This window comes from Rhinoderma darwinii, chromosome 2 (genome assembly GCF_050947455.1).
Source record: "Rhinoderma darwinii isolate aRhiDar2 chromosome 2, aRhiDar2.hap1, whole genome shotgun sequence".
Lineage (NCBI taxonomy): Eukaryota > Metazoa > Chordata > Amphibia > Anura > Rhinodermatidae > Rhinoderma > Rhinoderma darwinii.
The window spans coordinates 290537880-290556418 of NC_134688.1; the positions used below are offsets into that span (position 1 = coordinate 290537880).

The 18539-nt window shown below is 44.6% G+C and overlaps 1 protein-coding gene across 3 annotated transcripts; it reads right to left on the bottom strand.

The window, feature by feature from the left end:
- Window positions 1–4968: 4968 nt before the first annotated feature.
- PIGV (phosphatidylinositol glycan anchor biosynthesis class V) lies at window positions 4969–8819 on the bottom strand. 3 transcript variants are annotated; one of them, XM_075850570.1, is made up of 5 exons: window positions 8722–8819; window positions 7784–7887; window positions 6795–6901; window positions 5613–6704; window positions 4969–5299 (listed from the first exon to the last, which is right to left on the bottom strand). In XM_075850570.1, exons 3-5 carry the CDS (start codon window positions 6891–6893, stop codon window positions 5057–5059), a joined length of 1434 nt encoding a protein of 477 aa, XP_075706685.1. In that variant the 5' UTR covers window positions 6894–6901; window positions 7784–7887; window positions 8722–8819; the 3' UTR covers window positions 4969–5056. The 3 variants fall into 3 exon arrangements, with proteins under 3 accessions (XP_075706685.1, XP_075706687.1, XP_075706686.1); XM_075850572.1 differs by lacking the exons at window positions 7784–7887; window positions 8722–8819 and adding an exon at window positions 7682–7777; XM_075850571.1 differs by lacking the exons at window positions 7784–7887; window positions 8722–8819 and adding an exon at window positions 7487–7674.
- Between the last annotated feature and the right edge of the window lie 9720 nt (window positions 8820–18539).

Consider the following 18539-nt stretch of genomic DNA (forward strand, 5'->3'; position numbering starts at 1 on the left):
GAAACGGTCTGCTGGGTTTTATATCTAATCCTATCATGTGTGATAATGTCTGCTGATCTGTGTATCTAATCCTATCCATAGTTGATAGGGTTGTAGTGCTATAGATATGCTGTCTCAGCTGAAAGCTGCGGACCGTCGGCCATGAGAAGTTTGAGGGGGGGGGGGGGGGCAATAAGAACTTTTCCATCGGGGCCCATGAGCCTTTAGCTACGCCCCTGTCCACACGCTACGTAAAGGCTGAATGGAAAAACGCTCAAATTGACTGGCGGTGCAGTTTTTTAAGCCGCAGCATGTCGATTGTATTTGTGTAATCACTGCTTATTTGCTGTGGATTTTCAATGGGGACATAGAAACCGCAACAAATAGCAGATGTTGCGTTTCTTTCCGGCGGCAAAAAAGCAACCCCAAAAAAATAAATTAATCATACTTACCCAGAATTCTGTGTTTCTCCGTCCAGGCCAGCCTCCTGGGACGACGTTTCAGCCTATGTGACCGCTGCAGCAGTCACATGGGATATAACGTTATCCCAAGAAGCCGGCCTGCAGGACAGACGCGTCGCCATGGCTACAGTATGAATTATTTTTCTTTGGAGAAGTTTTCCACAGCGGACATGCCGGTCGAATAATTGCACCACAATTTGGTGCGGTTTTTCGTCCGGAATTCCCTGTGGCGCACAGGGCGGATACGCGGTGTGCTTTTATGCAGCATATCCGCCCTGTGTGAACATAACCCAATACATAAAGAGGGGTCTGCTTTGTTTTTACCCACGAAGCTTGAGACAATACTACTGAAGTCCATAATGCAATTAATTTAGCTCGTTCTAAGGTTCATACAGTCATTTGTTGAAGACTTTGAAGATTTTTTTGAGCCAAAGCCCGACATATGTAAAAAAATATAAAAGAACTTATACTTCCCCTTTCTCCTGTATTTGATTATAAAATCTGTACCAAAATCTGCAACAAATCGCCATGTGTGAACATAGCCTTAAGAGATCCCCCTTTATCAACGGAAGCTGAGAAGGGGTCCTATCTGCTTTCTAGTCCACCCACCAGGAATGTCCTCTCTCCCCACTGACCTTTGTCCTTAAGGAATTTGGAGGCAGATTCTGACCTGCCTGCAGTTTCTTGCTACGGTTTTCGCCCGCGGCCATTTACCACCGTGGGCAAAAAAACATGCTTTTTCTTCCTCCCATTGATTTCAATGAGAGGTAAGAGGCCTCGAGGGAAAAAAAAAAAAAAAAAAAAGTGGGAGGGGCATGGCCGCTCAAAGTCATTATCATTTATGCTAGAAACTAGTGTAAATATAGCGGAAATCTACTCCAGCTCATAGCTAGCGTAGATTTCTGGTGACCGACAGAGATGCAACTAATTTATTAAGAAGGCACTTAGCCTACACTTTAAAGAGGCTCTGTCACCAGATTTTGCAACCCCTATCTGCTATTGCAGCAGATAGGCGCTGCAATGTAGATTACAGTAACGTTTTTATTTTTAAAAAACGAGCATTTTTGGCCAAGTTATGACCATTTTTGTAGTTATGCAAATGAGGCTTGCAAAAGTCCAAGTGGGTGTGTTTAAAAGTAAAAGTCCAAGTGTGCGTGTATTATGTGCGTACATCGGGGCGTTTTTAATACTTTCACTAGCTGGGCGCTCTGAAGAGAAGTATCATCCACTTCTCTTCAGAACGCCCAGCTTCTGACAGTGCCGATCTGTGACGTCACTCACAGGTCCTGCATCGTGACGGCCACATCGGCACCAGAGGCTACAGTTGATTCTGCAGCAGCATCAGCGTTTGCAGGTAAGTCGACTTACCTGCAAACGCTGATGCTGCTGCAGAATCAACTGTAGCCTCTGGTGCCGACACGATGCAGGACCTGTGAGTGACGTCACAGATCTGCACTGCCAGAAGCTGGGCGTTCTGAAGAGAAGTGGATGATACTTCTCTTCAGAGCGCCCAGCTAGTGAAAGTATTAAAAACGCCCCGATGTACGCACATAATACACGCACACTTGGACTTTTGCAAGCCTCATTTGCATAACTACAAAAATGGTCATAACTTGGCCAAAAATGCTAGTTTTTTTTAAAATAAAAACGTTACTGTAATCTACATTGCAGCGCCTATCTGCTGCAATAGCAGATAGGGGTTGCAAAATCTGGTGACAGAGCCTCTTTAACAAGAAAACCTATAGAAGTAATAATTTGAATCTCTGGTGGCCAGCAGAATTCATATAGGCGCTTTGATCTATGTTCAAAGATCAAGGGAGCTTCTGCAGATCGCTACCATAAATTAACAGCGCTGAGCATATGGGATGTCAAAAAAAAAAATTCACAAAGATGGTATCCTCAGGGTTATGAGGGGCAATGGCAATGCAGACACCAAGTCCGAGGCATATTGTACTGGCCTCTTTTATGCTGAAGATTTACAGCAGGCATAACCACTAACCATACTATAGAGCAGGGGTCTCATGCACGCGGGCCGCATGCGGCCCCTGAGGCTGTCATCTACGGCCCGCGGGACACAGAGCCGCTAGTATCTCTCTGCTCCGGTACTCTGTGAAATCCCTGACATCGCTGTCCATGAATGGACACGCAATGTCAGGGTCTTCCCCAGAGCCTGAGTCCCGTGCAGATCGCTAGCATAGGCTCCGCTGCGGGACTCTGTGGAATTCCCTGACATCGTTGTCCATATATGGACAGTTTTGTCAGGGTCTTCCCCAGAGCGGAGTCTGGGGCAGAGCGCTAGCATAGGCTCTGCTCCAGGACTCTGGAATCCCCTGACATTGCTGTCCACATATGGACAGCGATATCTAGGGCTTCCCCAGAGCTGGACAGTGATGTCAGGAGCACAGATGGAGTCCCAGCAGGAGCGCTAGTAGCGCTCTGCCCGGGACTCCAGCTCTAGGGTTGCCCCTGACATCTCTGTCCATATATAAGCTGTGATGTCAGTTGCTTCCCCAGAGTTCCGGAGCAGAGCCTATACTAGTGCATTATCTACAGAGGGCACTGTGGCAGCAGTATCTACAGAGGGCACTGTGGCAGCAGTATCTACAGAGGGCACTGTGGCACGATCTAAAAAGGGGATGCCTAATTTTGACATTTGTGTGTCTGCCAAACGCTGCCAACTGAGCAGCCAGACTGCATATAGCGACACTTAAACGGTAAAACTGGATTGTTGAAATAAGCACGTGGAGAAGTCTCGCAAATTTCCGGTAAGTTTAAACCTAGCGCTATTGTTATAGTAATGTAGTATTGTTATAGTAGTTCAAATAACTAATTAACTATAATTTTGTAATGTATCAAATTTGAAAGTAATGCGGCCTGTCAACTTCACATTTTTTCTATATGTGGCCCACTTACCCGGCCGAGTTTGAGACCACTGCTATAGAGGGAGCCAATCCCTTCCTAAGAGCAAAGCATGCTCAGTAACAACAAATGGGTACAAAACTAAAGTGTATATATTTTTATTTTTTTTAAGGACAGCACATGCATCTGGACCATGCACAGAGTATAGGCGCTTATGGAGAGCGCATGTCCAGAGACTAAGGCTTGTCCACACGTAGTGGAATTGCTGCATATTTTCCATTCGGAATTGCGGATGGAAAATACGCCGTAGAATACAGTAGCAGCAAAGTCGGTGAGATGTAACAAATCTCATCCACACGCCACATAAAATTTCTGAACAGAAATTCACCTTCATATTTTTCATACCGCAGCATGTCAATTCCTGCTGCGGGAAGTGCACTGAATTGCTGCGTTTTCCAGGAGATGTCACCCACCATCTCCCAACATTGAGAAAAACACAGCAAAATCCGCGCCATTTTCTGCAGTAAAAAAAAAAAACCCGCAGGAAATTGTGCGGACAAGCCCCAAGTCTAAAATAATATACTTACATACAACGTCCATAATAGATTGAAGAAAGTTTGTGCACAGGCATTAAGACAACCTCCAGATATGACGGAATTTTTATAAAATATATAGTTAAGACATTCAGATACCTTTACATTAGTCTTAATAAATTAGGAGCATTTTACTCCAGGGTTTTATATTTAGACTGGCATATGATATGCCACGGTTAATAAATTCTGCCTTATAGTACCTTGAAACAATCCTCTCTGCCTCTACTTCCTCGGTTTAGATGGGTCCTATGGGTTCATAGTAGAACCAGCTCACTAGAAGCCTCCGTCAACTTGCAGACTATTCCCGCTAGCCATGATTTTCCCTCAAGGTGGACAATAGAAGGATGGAGCTCACTGCGTTACTCCATGAAGAGATTGGTGTTTATCATGGAGTCCACGCAATTTCTTCCAACGCTTGTCTTCATATGGCTTCCTCTGGGCCTGGCCCAAAGTAATTTCTGACAAATCTGGATAGGCTGCGTAAGGTATTGCCCCCTTTTTTTGTTCTCTCCCCTCTCCCATCAGTGTTTTTTGTTTGTTGCTGTAGGTTTTGTTACCCTGGAAAGTTTTCTTTGGGTATAGTCAGAGGCTTCCTTTCTCAAACAAGTTGTGTTTAACTATGCTGGACTACATTCCCCTAAGGGTATGTGCACACGTAGTGACCACAAACGTCTGAAAATACGGAGCTGTTTTCAAAGGAAAACAGCCCCTGAATTTCAGACGTTTTTTGAGCAACTCGCATTTTTCGCGGCGTTTTTTACGGCAGTTTTTGGAGCAGTTTTCATTGGAGTTTGAGAAAACGGCTCCAAAAACGTCCAAAGTGTCCTGCACTTCTTCGACGAGGCAGTCATTTTACGCGTCGTCGTTTGACAGCTGTCAAACGACGACGCGTAAATGACAGCTCGTCGGCACAGTACGTTGGCAAACCCATTCAAATGAATGGGCAGATGTTTGCCGACGTATTGGAGCCGTATTTTCAGGCGTAAATCGAGGCATAATACGCCTCGTTTACGCCTGAAAATAGGTCGTGTGAACCCAGCCTTATACTAGAAGTCTCTTCAAAAAAAGTCAAAGTAGTAAGTCAAAATTATATACATCTTTATTTACAGTTCAGTTACTAGGAATCAGTCCGTATAATGCTCAAAAAAATATTACTGTCCCACATTATGTCCAGGGGAGAAAGTTCACATGCAAGGCTGTTCCAATCACCCAGTATCCTAAAAAATAACCAAGAATAATCTGTGTCCCTTGTCGAAGAGAAGTCCAGGCCAAGAGCAATTGAAGGGCTGGATTGGAGGTAGTTTTACCTTTCTTGGGACCCCAAATCCATGGTTCATTCTTGTGCAGCACATGTGAACAAAACCAAAAAAGCACAGGGGAAGATGAAAAGAGGAGCCTTGTTAGCACCTGCAAGGAGAACAAAGAGATTATGAAGACAACATACCACATCATTGCACTGATACATTCCATAATGTAATGTAAGATTTAGTATACATTGCATAGTTCTGGGGATACCCATGGGGAATTCAAAGTGATCGCTTCATAACATTCGGAAGAGGCTTCTAGCTTCACCATATCTTAACGGTTGTTCTCCACCTTATACTCATCTCCATGTTGGACAGCTTCAGGACTTATATCCCCTACATCCTATTTAGGGTCCTCCAAAACATTTACTAGATCCTTCTACTGCACCCTCAATATTAAGGCCAAAATAATTTACCTGCACATGCATACACAGGAATCCAAACCCTGTTAGGGCCGCAAGATGTGCCACGTAGACAAATACTTGAGGTCCATAGAATCCATTGGAATGCTTTCTCTGCACTTTCCACAGGCCCAGCATCCTGCACAGCTCTGGATTAGAAGAGGTGTACTCCAATATGGCAGAAATACTCAAAATCATAATGGGTAAAGCCAGAAGGAAGTTGGGCAACTGCTGTAGATTGAAGTATCGAAACAGCCCCACATCCCAATACTCACTTTGTATATGTGAATATGCTAGCGGAACACTAAATGAGCACCAGGCAGGAGTGGGATCCTTGTGTGCACGGTATCCCTTTTTCATCGCTAGTTGTACAAGTTCTTGAGGTATTTGATCATTTCCATAGGACTCAAGGCAAGACCTGACGTAACAAAAACTTTGGAAAAGGGCAAACGGTACAATAACCAAAAAAATTCCATACACGGTCTTCATCAACTGCCCACAATTACCTTTCCTCTGCACCACTGCCTTTGCTGCTGAATGTAGCAAGAAGCCAGCATTAACCAACCCATTGGAACGTGCAGAAGTGGCGAGAGAGAAAAACGCTGAGCCACATAGAGTCCTATTCTTCTGTAGCTGCCACAACCCGGTGAAAGTAGTCAGTGCATAGAGACTTTCAGAGTAGGTACTAGTCAGAAAAATGGAAACTGGACTCATACAAAAAAGAAGTGCAGCAAGAAACGCTGACCGGCGGGATTGCAAAGTCACACATCCAAGTAGGTACAAAGACACTGCGGCCAGGGTAGAACAAATGCAGTTTAGAAGGGCAGAGGAAATCAGCAATCGGCTACGCAGCCTCAACAGCCCAGCTAAGGGCAGAAGTGGCCCTCGTGCAAGGCCTCCAATAAGGAGTGGGAGTAGAGGGAAGAAAGCCATATTGTGCTCATAGACATATCCATGCTCGGCTATGAACAGGAAGTGTTCTGCATCCCATCGTCCTAAACCACCAAAAAATAGCTCGACTAGGTGGTCTCCAAGCGTACTTGGCCCCAATCTTGGTGGAGAGAAGGCATCAGCGTTGTGATCCGGTATCAAGAGATTGAACACGACCTTGCGAAGAAAAAAACAGAACAAAAATAGAAAATTAATCGCATGCAAGTTAACGGCTATTAAGACTCCGTAGGAAACTTGTGTTCTCACCTGCATTAAAAGAGTTAGACCCCGACACCCAAGAGAGAAGCGGGCAACCTCCTGCAAATAGGGGTCACGGCTCCACCACGTTCTACAGTTCCATCCCATGACAGGACCTAGTGGGAGGACATTATAAACACACACGTTCAAACATTAGGCACTTATAGGGGGATGGGGACCACATAGGCTCCATATACAGTACATGGAGGCATATGGAACCACCATTCACTAAACATCACCCTCGACAGTCGTCATTGCTGTTCTTGCAGGGTGAGGTAGATCGATCCAAACACCTTTTTCTTCACAAAACCCCATACGACGCACATTGCATAAAAAAAAGGGGAGGATAAAGGGCAGAATATGAACAGGCCCTTCTATAATTTCATATAGGCATTTAGCAGCCTGAGCTATTAGAAAGACTTCATTAAAGTTAATGTGCACGTTACCATGCGTTTCCCCCGGTGACATAACCATAGAGAGTTGCAGCCACAATGCAATGAAATACAATAGACAGGCTACAGGTCTACTCAGGAACCAGAGGAAACACTCAAATAGCTCCAGAGCAAAACTTCCATATTAGTGACAAACTAAAAGCCTGAGGCGCCCTCCTGTGCCCGACGATATACTAGAAGACGGTCAGAAAGAACTCCGCGGCTTGTAATCAATGGAGTCAAACTACCTGTGCGATCTGAATGCGTTACCTTCCCTATAGAGCACCACTAGAGGGCGCCCGTGTCAAATAAATGAAAGCTTCGACTCGTTAACTCCTTTCACTCTGTGTAGGAATATGTCAGTATAGTCCCGCCACAATTAAACGATCCCAGCTGCTGCTTTAGTGGCGCTAAAATTAGGCATCGCACACAGCAGCGAAACTACAGCACATTAACGCGCCTCACCCCTGAAATTTAGAGCGTACTTCCTGATACGTCATATCCGCCCGCCAGTGCCATGTCTACCAAGAGTAATGAGCTGCTGTGGTGTATACAGCGGGCACTTACACTGCGCTGCGTCATTAAGGGGAGTCCATTATTTTCCGGGCGAGGGGGGAGGCGTTATAACGACTCAAGGTGCGGTAGTTAACAGCGCTTCTTCAGATCCGGTGCTGTGGAGAAATCAGTTATTTAAGCCCCCGTTCACACAAAGCGAAATTTCATTCCCCCCTCCCCCATAGGCTCCACTAGAAACTAAAACCTGGTCTTATTGTAACTAAGTATGACAATAACGCAGAGACCTTATGCTGCTGTCTAAATAAGTAAAGCAACAGATTTTTTCCTTTTGTTACCAAATGACACTAAAATGTAAACTAAATTCTGTAAAAATAGTTAGGATATGTTCACATGGCCTATTTTCAGTAGTTTTTCAGGACGTAAACGCCCCAAAAAACGGGCTGACCGCCTCCAAACATCTGCCCATGAAAAATGGCATTTAGTTCCCATGGAGTGGTTGTTTTTACACGCCGTTTGTAAAAAACGCCCTGTAAAAAAGTGCATGTCACTCCTTGAGCCGTTTTTCAATGTCTCAATAGAAAAACAGCTCCAAAACTGGCCGTAAAAAAAACGCTTGATGCTTAAAAAACGGCTGAAAATCATAAGCGGTTTTCCCTTGAAACCAGCTCCGTATTTTACAGCCGTTTTTTGTGATGCTTGTTTACACAGCTTTAGGCCTCATGCACACGACCGTATTTTTTCACACCCGTAAATACTGGCGTAAATACGGGTCCGGTGTCACACGTATTCCACCCGTTTTGCACCAGTATTTACGAACCCGTGCTCGTAAATATGGGTCCGGTGTCACACGTATTCCACCCGTATTTACGAGCACGTTTTTGGCAGCAAAATAGCACTGCACTAATCGGCAGCCCCTTCTCTCTATCAGTGCAGGATAGAGAGAAGGGACAGCCTTTTCTGTAATAAAAGTTAAAGAAATTCATACTTACCGGCCGTTGTCTTGGTGACGCGTCCCTCTCTTCACATCCAGCCCGACATCCCTGGATGACGCGGCAGTCCATGTGACCGCTGCAGCCTGTGATTGACCTGTGATTGGCTGCAGCGGTCACATGGCCTGAAACGTCATCCAGGACGTCGGCCCGGATGTCGAGAGGGACGCGTCACCAAGGCAACGGGCGGGAGACCGGACTGGAGAGTTGTCGGTAAGTATGAACGTCTTTTATTTTTATTTTTTACAGGATAGGGGATACATGTCTTGTTTATGGCAGAGCGGGGAGATACCTCCCCGCTCTGCCATAGTTTTCATTGTAGTCCCGGCGGTAGTTACGCCACTGGGCTGTGGCCTGCAGACCGGGTAGTCCCCTGACCTCGCCTCACCTCGCAACGCTCCCGTAATCACGGGTGAACACACGCAGCCACCCATGATTACGGGAGCCCCATAGACTTCTATGGGATGCCCGTGCCGTTATTACGGCATGAAATAGGGCATGTTCTATCTTTTTTAACGGCACGGGTACCTTCCCGTGAGCAAACGGGAAGGTACCCGTGGCTAACAGAAGCCTATGAGCCCGTTATTGCGGGTCGTAATAACGACCCGCAATAACGGGTGTTTTTACGGTCGTGTGCATGAGGCCTTAGGCCGGATTCACACGAACGTGATTTGCATCCGTGCAGCCTGCGTGGTTTTCACACGGCTCGCGCAGACCAATACAAGTCTATGGGGCAGTGTAGACAGGCCGTGTTTTTTGCGCAGCATTAGTCCGCTGCGTAAAACTCGCTACATGTTCTATATTTCGGCGTTTTTCGCGCATCACGCACAGATTGAAGTCAATGGGTGCGTGAAAACCACGCGCACCACATGGAAGCACTTCCGTGGGACGCGCGTTATTCGCGCAACAGCAGTAAAAGAATGAATGTAAACAGAAAAGCACCACGTGCTTTTCTGTTTACAAACATCCAAAACGGAGTGTCATAATGATGGCGGCTGCACGAAAATCACGCAGCCGCACATCCATATGAACAGGGCACACGGCGCTGACACGCGTGCAAAACGCTCACGTTCGTCTGAATCCGGCATTAGGTTAAGGCTGGGTTCACACGACCTATTTTCAGACGTAATGGAGGCGTTTTACGCCTCGAATTACATCTGAAAAAACGCCTCCAATACGTTGGCAAACATCTGCCCATTGCTTGCAATGGGTCTTTTACGTTGTACTGTGCCGACGACCTGTCATTTTACGCGTCGCTGTCAAAAGACGGCACGTAAAATTACAGCCTCGTCAAAAGAAGTGCAGGACACTTCTTGGGACGTAATTGGAGCCGTTTTTCATGGACTCCAATGAAGAACAGCTCCAAATTACGTCCGTAAAAGACGCCTCGCAAACCGCCTGCACATGCAATTACGTCTGAAATTCAGCAGCTTTTTTCTTCTGAAAACAGCTCCGTAATTTCATGCGTAAATGCAGTTATCGTGTGCACATACCCTAAGGCACAAGCAGTGGCCACGGCCTGGCCAGGAATGCATTCGCATGCGGTTGTATTTTCCAGCTAAACACCAATTTTACTTACAAACACACGGCCATTAACAATTGTTTAGCTGCACAATCAGCCATTATCCAATCACAAGCTGCGCCGGCACACGGTTTCAAACGCTCTGGATGACCCTAACCCGAAAGCCACCACACAAATTAAAAAAATCCAACATCCATGTCGAACGGCCCTCGCTATTAAATCTATATCCCATCTCCATGACCTAAACGGTTTATGCACAACACACGATTCTTCCAAGCTCTGTAAGGCCCCATGCACATGACCGTATTTTTCAGGCCTAATTAGACCCATTCATTTCTATGGGCTACGGACAACTTTCTGTTATTTTACGGACGGGTGTCCGTTCCGTAAAATATATAACGTGCTATTCTTGTCCGTAATTACAGCACGGACTCCCCATAAAAGTCTATGGGTACTTCGTGTAATTCTGGATGGCTACAGATGTGCACCTGTAGCCGTCCGTAATTACGGAAGTGTTTCTAGACGCCAGGTTTGCAGATGTTGCATATCATTTGCGATCCGTAAATACGGATACACTACGGACATTTTATGGATGGATGAAATCTACGGTCGTGTGCATGGGGCCCGAGGCTTCGTTCACATCTGCATCAGGACTCCGTTTATGAGCTCTGTCTGAGCTTTCAGTCAGGGGAATCCATAAACGGAAACCAAAACTGAAGCCACGTTTGTTTGGTTTCCGTTCCTGGGTTCCCCTGACGGAAAACTCATAAACGGAGTCCTGATGTGAATGTGTATTGCTACCAATATCTGCAGTCCACTCAGTTATTTATGGGTGGGGGGCTTACATGAAGGATTTTAGTTCAGTGTCCATGTTATCCCACACATATATAGCCACAAGTGGACTAACCTGTTGATCTGGTTATTCAGGGGAAGGCAGAAAACCCCCCGGCACGGATATGACCATATAAATAACGCATTAAGGGGTTTCCACAGGATAGGTGATACCGATCACTAGAACAGGGGAGAGGTAATAAAGGGTGGTCTCTCACAAAGAACATTTAAAGTTCACCAAGCTGGTCAGTTGATTCCATTGGTCAAGTTTTCCCACCTGCTACAATATACCATTACTTCCCGATCGGTGGGTATGGGGTGTGAGTGCTGGTACCCCCACCAATCCTCGGAATAAAGGGGTACTAGCAGAGCTGCAGCTACTGCATAGAGGTTTTCTTCCCAGCACAACAATGCAGTGGGTTGCTGGGAGCAGAGACAACACAGCTCCATACATTTCAATCTCAACATAGCAGGAAGACGGGAGCATGGCTATGCAGGACAAAAGCCAAAAGGCGCTCAGTAGTCACAATGTTATGGCATACTCTAGCGATATGCCACTTAAGATTCACAGCAAAAAAACAACTTTAGGAGGCATTATAGGACCCACTCCAGAACATCCACCCATTTCTCATGTATTAGGTCACAATATCAGGACCCACTAAGGTTCGGTGGTTTTAGTTCCCCTTCAGAGGGGAGTAGGAAAAGCTCTTGAAAGGCTATTCACACAGGACGGAAATACTGCAAGGAAAACCCGCAGCGTATTACAGTACCAGCCATGTGGATGAGATGTGAACAAATCTCATCCACATGCTGCTGAATTTTCTGGACAGGAATCAGGGAATGCTGCACTTTGTCAAAACCGCTGCATACTTATTCTGTACTGGATGTTCTCCTACATTGAAAAGGTTGAAATGCAGAGTGGAGTGAAATCCGCAGCAAAATACACACGTAAAACAAGAGGATTTTGTTACAAAAAAAAAACAAGCAAACCAAACCACATTTCTGTCCTTTGTGAATCCAGCCAAAAAAGTTCCCCTCTGTCCTCGAATGCTGTATTGGGCCACGCTGCAAAACCACATGAGCAGACAAAAAAAAAAAAAGAAAATACATGTACAGATTGCTTCAAAATGTCACATCTGCCTGGAGGCATGGATTTGCTTAGTACCAGACGACTAAATGTTGCATAGCAGCAGTTTGAGAATATGAGAGCATATAATACAGTCTGAAAAATACAAGTCAAATACTCCCTAATAGATGAAATGAACAGTACGAGATACGCCATGTACCCAATGTAAGCCATTACAATTCAGGCCCAAGTTCTAATTCCTTTGTTGGGGAGAGTGGGCACACAACTGGGTACCATTGGTTACTCAAATCTTCCAACTTCAAGTGAGGACTCGCGTTTCAAAAAAATCTTAGCTAGTTCAGTTGTGCCAGAGAATGGTTTTTGTATTCAGATGTATTTGGGTATAGTAGACACAGAAGAAAGGAATCATACCAACTCCATGCACTCTGAACCCTGGTCAAGCAGAAGTAGTGGTCCAGACGTAACAGTTGTGTTGGGAGAGTGTCCTATTTAAGTGTTAATCTGACAGTTTATATAGAGTAATAATTTCCGATGCCCTCCTATGCCGTGAATCCGCTGTTTTAGGGTCCCCCTGTCCAATGTATATTTTTTAAAAAGTTAATAGATCCTAGCAGTCAGCCACGGTTCATCTTTCACAGTCTAAACATCTTAACTTTAGTCCTCAAGAACCGATAAATCATGCTTTGAGATTACAGGAAAACACACCAGCGGCTGTTATAAAAAAAATCACCAGTGGAACCTTAAAAGGAGTTGTCCAGTTTATAAAATACTTTTCATATACCCTATAAGTGGAATTCGGAGTTAAAGAGTGTGGGGGGGGGGGGGGGGAGTGAGGGGGTCCGTTCACTATCCATATACCTGGGCAGTGGAAAGCGGCTACAAACCTCGCTCGCCCTGGAGGACATGTCCTGTATTACAAAGACAACCCTATGAATGGTCAGGCCTGATTCACACGAGTGTGTTCGGTAGCCGGGCTCCTAGCATTATAGTTATGTACGACGCTAGGTTTCCAGCCTCCCTGCGGAACTACTGTGCCGTACTGTAAACATGATTACAGTCCGGGACAGTTTTCCCGCAGCGTGGCAGGGACTCCTAGCGTCATAGTGTGTTCGGTCCGGGCAATACTGCCAGCATACGGTCTGTATATCACGGACCGCACACGCTCGTGTGAATCCGGCCTCACTGTGTAATGCTTAATTTCCCCTGTGGTGGCACAGCAGGGAAATTGAACATTTAGGCTCATTCAAAATAGAGCAATACTCATCCGTGTGCTGAAATCACTTACAGTGAAACGCACTGCATGTCCTATATTGGTGCGACTTCACGCACCTAGTCGCCCATTGAAGTCTATGGATGCGTGAAAACTACGTACAGCACATGGACGACATCCGTGTGCTCTAAGTGTTTCACGCATCATATACACTGAAAAGCAGAGGAAAAAAAAAAGGCTTGAAGACGTATAAAGCGCATGCTGCACACTGATAAGAAATGTAGGAAAAATGCCTGCGTTACCGCGCACAAATCGGACATGCTTTACTGTACGTAGCCTTAAGGCCCTTTTACACTGGCTGTTGATCGGCTGGTGCAGCGAGCGCCGATCAACAAGACCGTTTATCAGCGCTCACTTGCTCCTGACACACAGAGCTATGGATGGGGATGAGCGGTTGTTACTCCGATCGCTCGTCCCCATACATTATGTCGGCAGCGCGTCTCCCTATTCAGGGAGATGCGCTGCCGACAAAGATAATCTTTTAGTTTTTTTAAAACGATACGACCAGCAGATGATCGAGCATTCGCTCGTTCATCTGCACGATAATAATGTGTAAAACCCCCTTTACTGCCAGGTTTCCCCACAGGTTACAACTTATCACTGGAAGTCCCTTCAGGGGGACATTGATCAGCTTATTGGTCAAGGGACCCTTTTAACAAGTAGGGCTGCTCTAAAGCGAAAAACCCCTTTAAATGGGGTGTCCAGTTCAGAAAATTAATATTCTATTTTGTATAAATACAGAAAGTATATTGTAAAATTGTTTAGTTCTTTTTTTGCATAATAAGTTAAACAGACTAAAATCCTCTTTATAGGAAATCCTAAAAACATGACATGTTGAGGAAACGTAAGGGCTGGAATTGTGAAACCCTGGTGGACCCATTCATTTCTATTGCGGATGGGACACTTTTCAGTATATTTATGGGAAGGTGTCCGGGCCGTACAAAGTTTACGTAAATAATAGGGCAGGTCTTTTATAATGGGAGCACGGCCCACAAATGCTGGTGACTGTCCGCCCGTAATCACAGATGGTGATTACAGGCATGGTGCCTTATGCCTCATTCACACTGATTTCATTCCTGGTTGTGATTTGCAAAATACTGACTAAAATGTCAAACTACAAAAATCAAAAAACACAAGACTTCCTTTACACAGTTTATTTCTGATGTTAACTGCATGATAAAAAGAAAGTATTTTAAAATGCCAGCGGTTTTTAAAAATGAAGTTTTTTTTCTGCCGTTTTAGTGTCATTTTGCACTTTTCTCTGGCGTTTTTGAAGTCCTATAGAGAAGCCTACACCCAAAGAATGGCGTTTGTAAAAAAAAAAAAAGTTTTCAGAAACGCAGCAAAAAAAAGTACAAGCAACATTGCTGGCGTACACTGCTTTCTATAATTTACTATAAACCAAGTTATATCTAGCCGCACAAGAAAACACATAAAACCGCTGTGTGTGAAACAAGCCTAATTAAAGACTTGCACCACTACCGTGTTTAGGACCAACTCCTATGCACAATACTAATCTAAAAATGCACCAACGCTCCAAAGATCCCCATTTTCCTCCATAAAGGTCTCTCATATCTCGACAACCCTTTTTATTTCCATCACACCGTCTGTATCCATTCCTCTGTTTTCATGATCTCTGCTGGCTGTCATTTAATAGAAACCTTTGTTAACTTCCAGGGGCTAAAAATCTGTCCTCACCCTGATGAACACACACGAGGGCTTATCAGGCCCTGTTCAGTTTTTTTGCAGGCAGAAAATTCTGCCTCAAAATTTCATCTGGAATTTTTGACCTGCCTGCATGCAGTTTGCCGTGATTTCCGTGGCTTTTTTTTGCCCGCGGCCATGGAGCGCAGCAAAATACGCTTTCTCTGCCTCCCCTTGATGTCAATGGGAGGTCAGAGACATAAAACGCCCGAAGATATGGCATGTCGCTTCTTTTTCCTGCAAGATGGTTTTCCCGCTTGCGGGAAAAAACTGCCTCAGCCTCCCATTGAAATCAATGGGAGGCATTTTTGGCTGTTTTTTGGCACGTTTTCCGACGCGGTTTCCGTGTGAACAGGGCCTTCGGCTGGGTTTACACTTTGTTTTTGTTGCGTTTTCAGCATGTTTTTGTTTTGATCGATGAACTACCATTGAGACATGGGCGTTTATCAACCAAAAACTCATGCCAAAAAAACCGCAATAAAAAGGCAGTGTGAACCCAGCCTTAGACGAGACTGCTCTGATAATTGTACTGTAACTAACATGAAGAGCACCGGAAACACCTCTTTAAAGAAGGGACATCTCCTGCAGCATTTTGCAACTTTCCCGATCCATAATTAAATTGAATTGGTCTCGCACCCAACACCAACAATCCCAGAACTACTACAGCATATTTTAAGCATAATCTCTGTTGGGAGTTCTAGATAATAGTGCACTCTAATAACCTAAAGTAATGCTGTCCCGGCACAATTGTAGCTGGGTGTTCGCAACGCTTTATAAGATATGGAGACCCATTTCATCTCATATTTCATAACAGTACCAACATGCAGTTTTTGGTTGATGTAGAAGGCCAAGCGTCAAATAGATGGCAAAATAGTTGCCCCGCTCAGATGAAGTTATTTACACTAATAAGCTTAAGTGTTCCACAGAGGTATAAAAAAAAATCTGTAACGTAGATATCAAAAAAGGCAAATGTTATTTTCTCAAAACCAGTGATCAGTTCAGACTTCCCGTATATTCATGTGAATTTATGCTGTAATGTCTGATGGTCATGTATGCATTCAGAATTAGACGCTAAGGGTGCAGTCACACGTGGCGTAAAACTATGCCACAAAAAATATGCCACAGTAATTCCACAGCAGAAGTCTTTGGCAGTGCATAAATTCACATAGCACTTAATCCTATGATTTTGGTTTCACCCATCGGTATACATGGTGTAAACTTCTGCAGCAGATTTTTCTGCAACAAAAATTACGCTACGTGTGACTGCACCCTAACAAACGAATGATGTTATTGTATCGCATGCTCCATTTCCTGCATACTTGCTGCCATCTAAGCATTACCTACCTAAAGCTAAACTCTAAGCAGTATCAAGTTAAAGTCCTTCAAGTAGGGCTGTGCGATTCAATTGCATTAATTTGCCCTCAAGGACTCCCACAATTCGGTTTAGCAAAATCGTTGAAATGATTCAGTAGTGGCAACGTCGCGCTGCACTGCAGGGGGAAGTTCCACCGCCTCGTCACTGCCTGGTCTGCCCCAACCGGTCTCTGCTTCCCCATGGAACAGCACTTCCATGGGGAAGCAGACTCCTCGTATATAGCCACACCCCCTTGCATATCCCACCACTTATAGATTGCGCCGCTATAGCTCCCACTAGGATCTGAATCCCCGGCCAAAGCGTCGGCAACCTCTTGCCAGTGATTCAGCTCCCAGTGGCAGCTACAGCAGTGCGATCTACAAGGAAGGGGGGGGGGGTGCGATCTACAAGGGTTGTGCCAATATCAACATGGGCACTGTGGCACTATATTTGGGTGTGGCATTATGTGGGCACTCATTACATGTGGGCACTGTGGCACTATATGTGTGCACTGTCATTACACGTGGGCACTGTATGTAGGCACTATGCCACTATGTTGGCACTATCTATAGGGATATTGCGGCACTATCTACAAGGGCACTGGCGTTTCAGGAGATTGGGACAAAGAAAACCTGACAAATGAAATCCATTTTAGTTTTATTTATTTTTAACTACCAAATGGATGAAAATTTGGAGACCCTGATGCAAAATGGACATGAAAAACTTTAATGGCCATCATTTTTCACGGTCATGTGCCTAAATGACTGATGCCAGGAGTCCCTTTCACATGTACCGTGATCGGGCTGACGCGGACGGTTTTTCACGGTCGAGTGAATCGGGCCTAAATGTCATTTAACCGTCCATGGTGGGGCCAGTACCGCACAGGGTCCTCCTCACACTTCAGACACTGATGTCACCTCACCTCAGAATGCCCGCTCAGCTCTATCTGCCCGGCCCTGCTGCAAGTTACACTGTTCTCACTGCAATGTCTGAGATCAGCGGAGGTGGTGACAGGCAGAGAGTTATGTTAGTGTCCACGGCGCATCATTGATTATAGATTGTTAACCTGCTCCCTGCCGGGGAACACAATTTATAATCAACTATATAGAGACATTTTTCCAATGGTATTTCTGAAAAAGTATTTGCAGAGGTTAAGTTGTGAAATTACAACTATAGCAATATATGTTAAAGTTATTTATATAAAGAAAATGACATCTTTTGGTATTACTGATAAACAGAAAGAAAAAAAAAAAGAAAAATATAAAAAATTGAAAATCACCCAAAATGTTGAAAAAAATGTAGGTTTAATTTTTTGGCAAAATCGCCCAGCCTACCTTCAAGTGCTGTTTTGGTGCAGCTCTTGCATGTTTTTTTTTTTTTGGGCAAAACCAGGAGTGAATCCTACAGGGTATAGTGGTATAAAGGCAAGTAGAGTCAAAACGGCAAAGAATGAAGGGGAGGAATAGATATTTGGTAAACTATACTACTATGAAATAACTTTACTATAGCTTAACCGAAATGTGATACATTAATTTGATTAGTATTGTCACCTTTTGTTACATACAGTGGATATAAAGAGTCTTCACACCCCTGTTAAAAAAAACGCCAGGTTTTTGTCACAAAAAATCAGTACAAGATGAATAATTTCAGCACTTTTTCCACCTTTAATGTCACCTATAAACTGTACAATTGGATTTAAAAAAAACTGAATTCTTTTAGGGTGGAAAAATAAAAAACAAAAGTAATGGTGTTGCATAAATTTCCATACTTTTAAACTAATACTTTGTTGAATTACCCTTTGACTTTATGACAGCATTCAGTCCTCTTGGGTAGAAGTCTTATCAGCATGGCACATCTTGACTTGGCAATTGTTGCCCACTCTTCCCTGCAAAAGCGCTCCAAATCTGTCCGACTGCATCTCCTGTATACAGCACTCTTTAGGTCACCCCACAGATTTTCAATGGGATCAGGTCTGGGCTCTGGCTGGGCCATTCCAAAACTTTGATCTTCTTCAGGTGAAGCCATTCGTTTGTTGATTTGGAGGTATTCT